The sequence below is a fragment of the Diplotaxodon limnothrissa genome, linkage group LG17, assembly GCF_057381915.1.
Source record: "Diplotaxodon limnothrissa isolate DT_005_m linkage group LG17, D_limnothrissa_male_GT1.1, whole genome shotgun sequence".
Lineage (NCBI taxonomy): Eukaryota > Metazoa > Chordata > Actinopteri > Cichliformes > Cichlidae > Diplotaxodon > Diplotaxodon limnothrissa.
The window spans coordinates 1,381,208-1,391,116 of NC_140612.1; the positions used below are offsets into that span (position 1 = coordinate 1,381,208).

Genomic DNA, 9,909 nt, shown 5'->3' on the forward strand with positions numbered 1-9,909 from the left:
GCTAAACATGGTCATAAAATCTCCTTCGTGTCCTTTTGGCAAACCTGGATTCAGAATCTTGAGTCATAACGCCCATTCCACTGATGACATGCATGCTATCTTTAATTATGATAAAAAATAAAAAATGCAAATGAATAAAATATAATAGAAATGCAATACAACTGTGTGCCTGTGTGGGGCAGGGATAGCTCAGTAGGTAGAGTGATCCCCACATGATCGGAAGGTCGGAGGTTAGAATCCACTAAATGGTTACCCTGAGATACCCCTGAGCAAGGTACCGTCCCTACACACTGCTCCACGGATAGGTGGCTGCCCACTGCTTCACTGAGTGAATGGGTTAAATGCAGAGGGCTAATTTCCCTGTGGGGGTTAATAAAGTATGCATTGCATACTTGCAGCCTACATGCATTTAGGTTTGTGAGCCTCATGGGCGCTGCTGCACGTGGATCACAAGTTAACCCTAACCCTCTTAGTACAGATACTATATATAATAAGTATATATATGCAAAATGTACTTTACTATATGTATTAATTCATCCTGTCCTGATGAGATGGTCATCTGTCTCACCTGTCACCTGTGTGTGGGGGTGGGGCTAAACTGGCTCTTTTCATGTTGTAGGTTACAACCCCTGGTCTACACACGTATCCTGACCATTAGAAATTAACTTCAAACCATAGCTGGTTGGCTCGGTATTAAAACTAGCAGACACTACAGCAGAGCCAATGTATTGGGGCGATTGTGGCTCAAGAGTTGGGAGTTCGCCTTGTAATCGGAAGGTTGCCGGTTCGAGCCCCGGCTTGGACAGTCTCGGTCGTTGTGTCCTTGGGCAAGACACTTCACCCGTTGCCTACTGGTGGTGGTCAGAGGGCCCGGTGGCGCCAGTGTCTGGCAGCCTCGCCTCTGTCAGTGCGCCCCAGGGTGGCTGTGGCTACAATGTAGCTGCCATCACCAGTGTGTGAATGTGTGTGTGAATGACTGGATATGTAAAGCGCTTTGGGGTCCTTAGGGACTAGTAAAGTGCTATATAAATACAGGCCATTTACCGTTTTTATTTATTTTAGTGTGGAAATGTAGCGGCGTGTTGGCTTATTCTGAAAACTAGAACGCAGTTTAGCTTTGCCTGATTCAAAGACATGTAGTTAGTTTAGTATGAAATCCAGCTGCTTGTTGTCTTTGCTCAATTTGAAAACTAGCAGCCACTTGTACCTGTTTATTTTGAAAGCTTAGTTTAAAACTAGCCTCCAGTCAGTTTTGCTAAACAGGAAGTTATTTTATTTTGAAACCGGTCCAGAGTTTTGACAGTTGTGCTTTAGCTTTTAAAGCCCAGTGTCTTCAGCAGTCTGTGTGTTTGGTGCTTGAGACTTGGACAGTTACCCTTTCCCATTTTTGGCAACTGAAGCTAATGAGCTGCAGCCAATCCGGTTGTTCAGTCTGACGTCACTAGCCGTGTCTGGGTCTAAACTCCGCTGCAGGTCCATATATCAAACGATCACTATGGCATTACTGAGAGTTGAAAAACTGTCTAAAGTCTTTCATCTTTAATAAAATGATCAGCGTTCTGCTCTACCAGGTGTAACAATTGAGTTTAACATCCAGGCATCCATAAAAACGGAATTTATGACATTTAACGGAGTTAGAAGTTAGCAGGGAGTTAGCTCGCTAGCTTCTATCTAAATACAATATAGCATGTCCTGACTGCGGGGTTTTGGAAACAAATTAAAACGTACAGCTCTGCTATCACTTCCAGCATAAATGAAGACAGAAAACTAAACAGCAGTGACGTTTGTAGGGTTACTGAAGTTTGGCTAGCTGGTATATAATGATGTGCTACGTGACCGCTAGCGACACAGCTATGTTAGCATAATATAAACAAGCTAACTTTTTTTCCACTCGATAAAAGTTAACGTGAGTGTTCTCGGTGGTCAGGAACAAATGTAATCGCATGGCAGGATGCTGTAAAAGGACCAAACTTCAGCCAGGAGAACAACTGAGATAATCCATCCACAATACGAGGTTAGTCATTAATATACTGCTGCATGGGCTGGGCTGTAGTTACATCCTAAGCTTTTAAAAACTGAGCTTAAATTAATGATTAGCGGTAATAAAAGCCGAGGGAGGTCAACAGCGATCACTGACTGTTTTAGGAGCTTTTTGAGATTAAATAGAAGAAAATACAAAACATTAAACATGTTAACAACACAAAAGCCATATTAAACGCAGACTACTTTAGACCCGGAAGTAGGATTCGTCACGTCATCACTTAACAATCGGATAGCTTTATATTTAGCAGCAGATCCAAGCGCTCTATCGTCTTGTCTAGCTTGGCAGGAAAGCGAATAAGTGCTTTTCCTAAAAGCTCCAGCTACGAGTTCATGTTTGAAACAAAGTGAATAATAAAGACATGGAGTCAAAGGTTCAGTTGCAAATCTTACACAGATCTTTATTGTTCTTTTAATTACATCAAATTGCCGTTTCACTCGTTTTCATCTCAACAACCAGCCAAATCCTGTAGTCACTTTCCCAATCCTTCCTCATCTGCCTTCCCCTACGTACAGTTTCCTTTCATTTCTTTCCATCCATGAGCAACATTCCCCATCCACCTGAGCAGATGACGGGAGTTACACATGTCACACTGAGCGTTTCACTTCCTAAACGTTCTCGTCTTCGTTCTCTTCTGCCTTCAACAACTTTCATCGTCGCTTAGTCCCGTCCCTCGGGACAGTTGCATACATCATGCCGCCTCTTCAGGTGCAAGCGGCGTCCACAACTAAAGCTCCATGCAAGATCCTACACTGAAAAGTGATCCGCCTCATTCTCAGGAATCAGCTTTTTAAGAAACCAACGTGGCTCAGTTCAAAATTTTGTCTTAAACAAAACTCATCATCTCGTCTGCGATATGATTTCATCACGGTTTTTTGCTGACATATCATCTGTTCTGGAATTAAATTAATGCCTCTGTAGTAAATAAAATAAAATAATGTCTGGCTTCTAGCATCTGTTATTTAAGGAATGTATAAAAATAAGACATCTTCTGCTCAGTCTAAAAACCCAACTATGACAGAAATCTGTTTGTGTGGTACACCTCACCTTTTTGGGGTTTGGCTTTTTGTCTTTCACCTTGACATCGGCAAATGTTCAAAAACCTGCCCTAACAGCTAAAACTCTGCTGCTTTACAATACCTAAAACAATACTAGGATAGATCTGAAAATATAAAGTGTATTATCCCCCAAAGAAAGGTCTAAAAGAATGTTTAAATATGAACTTTATAGTAAACAGGATCTGATGCACCAACTCTTTCTTCAAGAACTCAGCAAACTGGCCACACCGAGTGTGAACCGTGGGTTTACTTCTTGTCATGCTTCCCTTTTAGAGCTGAACCACGTGCACCCCCCTCCAGAATACTGTGTCTCTATGGGATGCACTTGGATGGAGGAGTAAGGTAAATAGCTGCCAAGGAGGACAGTAACAGAACACTGCTGTAATAACACGCAGACACTCATAAATGTGCTGTGCTGTTTTATGTACAGGAAAAACAAAGAGGTCCATCCACGTTCTCTACCAACGCTCCACCTCACACCATCGTCTCTTTTCTCTTCCCTAAAGAACACAGAGCCTTCTTGTCCTTTTTGGTTTTATGTGTCGTGGGTGAGGATGACGTCGATGACACGGACGTCGTGGACGATGGCGGGGAGCGAGGCGAAGGGGACGCCGTGGTGGGGCTGTTGCACAGTGAGGCGGGGGCCGACTGAGAGCCTGGCTGCGGGTAGTTCTCGTCTGCTTCCTCCATGTGGATGATGGCAGAAACGGAGGAAGGGCGGCGCTTGGAATGGACGCTGCCTGTAGGCGGGCTGGGGCTGGAGGGCTCGCTCAGAGGCCGGTGGACGGCAATGGCACTACGGAGGCAGTTGAGCCACTGCTGCTTGTGGAAGACGTCGTTGACCTGCAGAGTGTGTGACTGTGCCTGGCTCGGGTCTTGGGAACGTACCCGGAAAATGTTCTTGGCTGCAGAGAAAGCAGAGAGCGTCATTAGGAACGGGGGCAAAGTGCTGCTCAGGCTACTAGCGGACACTTTCTGGGACGAGCCTTACCTTTGTCTGCATTGCTGAAGGCTCCTCTGAAAGAGCCGCCCATTCTGACATCGCCATCTTGCAGGTCCTCCAGCACCAGATCCTGCACTGCGATTGGCTGCCGGTACACCTGGAAGCACTGGCGCTCGTTCCTGGTGACGGGGCGGGTCAGGATCAGCAGGTCGGTGAACAGGAACACGTGCAGCTTCTGAAAGAATTTCCAGGAAAAACAGAAACTTTCAAACCAGAGCATCATCTGAGCACATAGCCCGCCTCATGTGGGACGGCAGCCTCGTGTTAACATGCAAAGAGAAGCACCGAAGGACGACTTGGAAGTGTGCGCTGTGCTCACCGTGCCGCTCTTGTTGCGCAGCTCCCCGTGACACAGAAGACTCTTGCACCGTTCGATGCGAGCGTCCCTCTGCCTGTCGTCCAGATACTCCAGCTTGTCGATGTAGTACTGGCACTCGGACTCCCCTTTCTTCTTGTTGATGCCAGACAAAACTCCCTGGATGACAGTGATCTGAACACACAAGCAGCCTAATTATTACATGGGAGAGGCACTATGATGGATCAGTGTGTTGAACCAGTTTGTCTCCTGGACTTACAGCTTCCTGCAGGCTGGCAGCATCGGGGTGTTCTGCTGGAGTGTGTCTCAGGATTTCCTTGAGCAGTAGGGGGTACTTGACCAGGCGGGATCTGGGAATGTCCAGGAAGCTCCACAGGTCCAGTTTCCGACTAAAAGGTGACTCGAGGCACCGCTGCAGGAAGTCCTGCACACGTGGGTCTTGCTTCTTCTGGTCCAGCAGCGCCTTGGCTGCCAGCTGGTTACTGCAGTAGTCTTTGTAGGCATTGAGCCTGGGCAGCTGCAAAGGAAGGAGGGACTCTTTATCTAACTGCTAATTCAAAATACGGTTTTACTAGCGTAAAAGCTTTTGATGGCTCAAAAAGTCAAAGACACTTACCCAGCTAATAACAATTTGCCCAATCTGGCCCACGGTCCCGTCTGGCCCCGTGGCTTTGGAGAGCTGCGCCAGAAGGTCCTCGTGCAGTGGGATGTAGGCATCCAAGTTGCCGAAAATGTGAGTAAGCTCCTCCTCCGACATGATGGACAGCTTCAGCATCGGGTCGTGGTACGCCTGTGGATGGAGCAAAGTGATCAGTAATATCTGGGCAGAGCTTTGGGAGCGGCTACTAAAAATATCTTGGTCAACAGTTTTAGGGGTACAAAAAAAAAAGACAGAGGAACAATCCCTGTCTTTTTATAGCTCCTGGCTGCGCTGCATTCAAAGCCTGCCAGACTGATTTAATCTGTTTGCTTTATATGTACTCCCGCTGCCTCAGAGCTTTTAAAATTACAAACCTTGCGTGCAAGCTGCAGGTCCTCAATCAGATCCTGTTCTCCACGAAACAGCTCAAATATGGCCTGAGGAATGGGAGAAGGCACAGACAGATGTTTTTTTAGTAAACATGTAAATCAGGTTGTCATTACATCGTAGCCTAAACCATAGTGAGCTTAGCCAAGATGGCTGAATGGCTTCTAGTCCAATTTAAACCATTTGACACAAAGACGTGTGAACTAGTCTAGCAAGCATGTAGAATTCATCCCTGCCTGGACTCCTGGACTCACCTCTTGCCGCTTGATCTCTTTGGTGGAGAAAGTTCCTTTCTGGTGGATGTCTAATGTCTCGGACCATAAGGTGCTGTTCCTCCTTTTAGGTGGTGTGGGGGCCGCTGCCTTGCTGCAAGGCTTCTGGGGCACGCCCGGCAACTTGCCATCGCCCCGGAAAGAGGCCTTCAGAAAGAAAGAACACCACATGTTAGACATGTTGAAAGGGATGTCCCTGTCCCCCCAATGCGCTGTGTTTCCATTGGATGCCGTGAGCGCTTACCTGGATGGTTTGGCCGAAGCGCCGGACGGCCCCATTCTTTACCGGAGAAATGAGGTTGGCTAGCGACGTCACCCTGCCGAGAGAACGGACGCGCTTGTTGCTGGGTTCCTGCAGAAGGAGGCAAAAACAGAGGTTAGTCGTGCAGTTATTCTATCATAACTCGTGTCTGAAAACCCTGAACGTCTGAAGTGCGAGAGAGGCAGATCAAAACAAATCGATCAGTAACTGTGACACCTCAGCAAAGACTTCCTTGTGACAAAACACGTCAAGTCACGTCATAAATCCTGGTTATGAACTCTAGTCCCTCCTTTAAGACGAGCAGCTGGAGCCGAGGTCAAGCCGCAGGCAGACAGCCTGGCGGAGCGGCAGACAGAGATACTAAGGAGGAGGAAGCACTTCCAGCAGCTGTTGGCTCCATCATATGAAGAGTCCTGAGCCAGGCCAGCCCACTGAGCACAAAGACCCTCTCTCACTGCTGATCTGGAGGGGAAGGGGGTCTGGAGGAATGCCAGGAATGCACGAGACCGTGCTTCTCAGCTGTTCAGTGTCTCTAATCTGCTGCTATCTGCTCTGACAAGAGCGAAAACTCAAGTACAGAGTGGATCTGCTGCATCGCTCAAACTGGGGTAAATGATTCCTGATTTACGGATCGAGCTGCGTGGCAGCGTGCTGCTGCTACGAGCAAGAAAAAGGAGCAGCAGTCAGGAATACAGCAAAGTGTTTACGCAGTGCAGCGCTGCATGGGGCACACCACACAATTTATGGCTGCGAGTTGAAACACGCTCTTCAACAAGCCTTGCGTGAGAGAGTACTGTACCTGGGGCAGGTGACCCCCCCAAACACACACAACTCCTCACCCGCCCCGAGGCTGGGAGAAACAGGAATCAAAGAGCAGCAGGGTAATGATTATAATTCCACATGATTTGCATTTTCTTCTGCAGTGTAACATCTTAACATGACAGTAATGCAGTTTTGCCCTCTGAAGATAAAACACATCGCTTGTGTTTCCCTGACGCACACCAAATGAGATTTTGTCCCAGCTCAGCAAATGTGGGAAACAGTACAGCCACTGAGGCTCCGGTCTCTGTGGACGCAGCTGTGGAACAGCTCAGTCTGCTGTGGCTGCGGTCAGACTCTCCACGGAGAACTTAGCAAGCCCTCGAGTGGCGGGGGCCACATGTCAACTGCTTTCCTCTTTTTGTAACTTATCTGTGGCTACCAGACTTGGCTCCCTCTAAGTGATCACCAGTTCATATCTGTGGACAAATAAGTGGTAACAAGTAGTTTTTGGTGTGTTTTTGGGGGGCAGAGGGAAAATAGTGGAAAAGCGTAGTGGCCATGAAGCGCTGTGGACGCGGATAATGAGAGGCCACTCGTCCTGCTCTTTGTATATCAGTAGTTAAACAGGGAATGCTGCTATTCCTGGCAGTCCTGTGGCATTAGCGCGAGTCAGGCTGGAAACCATTCAGATCTGGGCTCAGTCAGTCGAACCCTCCAGACATAATATACATGTAGCCTCCTTCAACTTTCAACCTCAAACTTTTCTCAGCTCCCTCCCTGTGCTTCCTCTTTGATGTAACCTCACATGTGCCAGATGTGTCCCTGTGATTACAGCTTAGAAAATGATGGAAAAAAGAACAGGCACAAATCAAAGGACGGAGGTACTTAGAAAGTCAGCACAGAGTGAAAATACAGGGTTCTACTGAAAGAAAGGACTCAATTCGTGAAGTGTTTCCAGACTTGTCTTTTGCAGAGATTTACTGTCAGTGAAGCCACACAGCCACAGGGAAATACACAGACAGCACCTGGGTTTCCTACGATATCTGCTGCTTTCATTGTAAAACGCATTACCCTTTGAATGCTTGGTTGTTTACTGAGACCCTACCCCCTGCTGTCTCACTGTTCCTGTACTCTTCTGTGTGCTCACTATGGACCTGATCTCCCCATTTCCCACTGAGACTGAGGTGTCTGCTGGGGTGCGTACGAGAGCAGGGGGAATACACAGCCGTGCGTGGGGGAGGTCGTTACTGTTCACAACTAAAAAGGTGCAGTGTAGTCCAATGATTAACTTTTCAGGGTTTGACAGTATCTTAAGCATTGTCCCAAGTGCCCTGGAACAAAGGTCAAAGTCTCTGTGCACGCGCGCACACACACACACACACACACACACACACACACACACACACACACACACACACACACACACACACACACACACACACACACACACACACACTGTGTACATACGTGAGATAAAAACCAGGGTTAGGTGCTGATTGACTCACAGTGTGATACCTAACACCACACTATGACTTCATTTCCAGCAGCTCTGGTCAAACATTTACAGAGTAAAGTTTCAGCCATCTCACCTCTAACTCCTTGTTGGCCTGGTTCTGGCAGTCTGTCACTTGCAGAGTCCGTTTGATAGGCACCAAGCTACCCACTTCATCGTAAGCCACCATATCTTTCAGTAGAAACACAGTATCCTTTTAATCCTCACGAGTTGGCTTCAAGTAATCCACACCAGAGAGAAAAAAGGTGGCAGAAAATCAAGAGTTATAAGCACGTAAAAAGACGGAACAGATACACCTTCCCCCTGTTTGGCTTTTTCTGGCATGGGGCTCCCTCCTCACTCTGCCTCACACTCAGCTCTAAACTTTGGTCTGAGGCAGAGCAGGAGGGGAGGACTATATATGCAGGGGAGGAGTCCCGAGGAGGGACAGAGGGACGGGTCTACCTGAGGAAACAGCTCAGCCTTTGAACAGCTCCTACTCAGTGCAGACAAATAGCTGCCCGCATGCTTTGCTGCTCTATCGAGTCCAAATATTACTATGAAATGTAAAAATGATGGGCAAACGTTACTGCTAAGTGTGGTGGACACACAGCAGGTCCATACTACGGGCTAGTTTCTGTAATTCAGTCAATGGAGCCTGAATTTGTTGAATTAAAGACACATTTCTGGAAAGTATTTACAGCTGTATAGTTTATCAATATGTTTACCGATCCACGATTTGCTACATCTGTAGATCCCATAATAGCATTACTTAATCATAAAGGTACCTAGTGACAAACCATTTGTTACATTCTTCTACATTTAGTTCAGATTTCTGATTTTACTTTTAAATCCAAAGTTAACCGAATAGTAGAAAATATGTCCAAGAGAGACACGATCTGTGCAGCAGGGCTCATTAATTACACTGTTCTGCACATACGTTAGCTGAATAACTGATGGATACTCTGAGGCATTGTTTCTTTTTACCAAATTCATCAAGATAAGGGCCAGAGGCAGGAAACAGGCTGATTTTTTCATGTTATCCCATCAGTCTTGAGCTCCTTACCTTCAGTCATCTACAGGACAGAGGCTCTTATCATGTGAAGACAGTTTGATGAAGGGCTGAAAGACTAAAACAGTAACTTACTATGATAAAGACATGATTTCACTGCACAGAGAGAGAATGACAGTAAAAAGATAAAACATTGGAATCCGTGTTATTTTAAATATCAACCATTGCTCCTAACTGACAGAAACCATGACAATCACAGTTCTCAGTGCTAATTATTATAAATGGAAACATTAAAACCTAAAAAGAATCAAATTTAGCTTTCAGAAGTGTCACATGTAGCTAGTTTGCGTCACTAAATCAAAGAGTATAAACACTGTTTTAGTTACAGTTTCAATGTCACAGGAATGTTTTAATTAAAGTCTTAATCAAGTCATTAAAAACATTAAAAGGTCGTACGCTTGGTCGTACTCAGCTTTCCATCAAGTGCCACAAAAGCTGAAACTAATTGATTTGGTTTGATTAATGGATTTCAATCAACAAACTATTATGGGGGCAGTGGTTTCTGCTTCTGGCTTGAAAGTCTTCCTATCAGTCTCATCAGCTGAACTGGGACTGAGGAGATGGTCAATTTGCATATCAACAGCAGGGAGCATTGTGACACACT

General features: G+C 46.3%; 1 protein-coding gene across 1 annotated transcript; it reads right to left on the reverse strand.

Annotated features, from left to right (window-relative positions):
- Nucleotides 1-2,473: 2,473 nt before the first annotated feature.
- Nucleotides 2,474-8,607, reverse strand: net1 (neuroepithelial cell transforming 1). The gene is made up of 9 exons (XM_085375412.1): nucleotides 8,331-8,607; nucleotides 5,962-6,069; nucleotides 5,700-5,864; nucleotides 5,433-5,495; nucleotides 5,035-5,208; nucleotides 4,678-4,935; nucleotides 4,422-4,592; nucleotides 4,091-4,277; nucleotides 2,474-4,004 (listed from the first exon to the last, which is right to left on the reverse strand). Exons 1-9 carry the CDS (start codon nucleotides 8,421-8,423, stop codon nucleotides 3,574-3,576), a joined length of 1,650 nt encoding a protein of 549 aa, XP_085231538.1. The 5' UTR covers nucleotides 8,424-8,607; the 3' UTR covers nucleotides 2,474-3,573.
- Between the last annotated feature and the right edge of the window lie 1,302 nt (nucleotides 8,608-9,909).

Bases quoted from the DNA above. Each gene is read 5' to 3' on its own strand.
- net1 (XM_085375412.1), bottom strand. From the start codon at position 8,423: ATGGTGGCTTACGATGAAGTGGGTAGCTTGGTGCCTATCAAACGGACT. The intron at 6,070-8,330 runs GTGAGATGGCTG...CTCCTTCTGCAG, and splicing joins AGGCCAACAAGGAGTTAGAG to GAACCCAGCAACAAGCGCGT. The intron at 4,936-5,034 runs GTAAGTGTCTTT...CTTCCTTTGCAG, and splicing joins GGCAAATTGTTATTAGCTGG to CTGCCCAGGCTCAATGCCTA.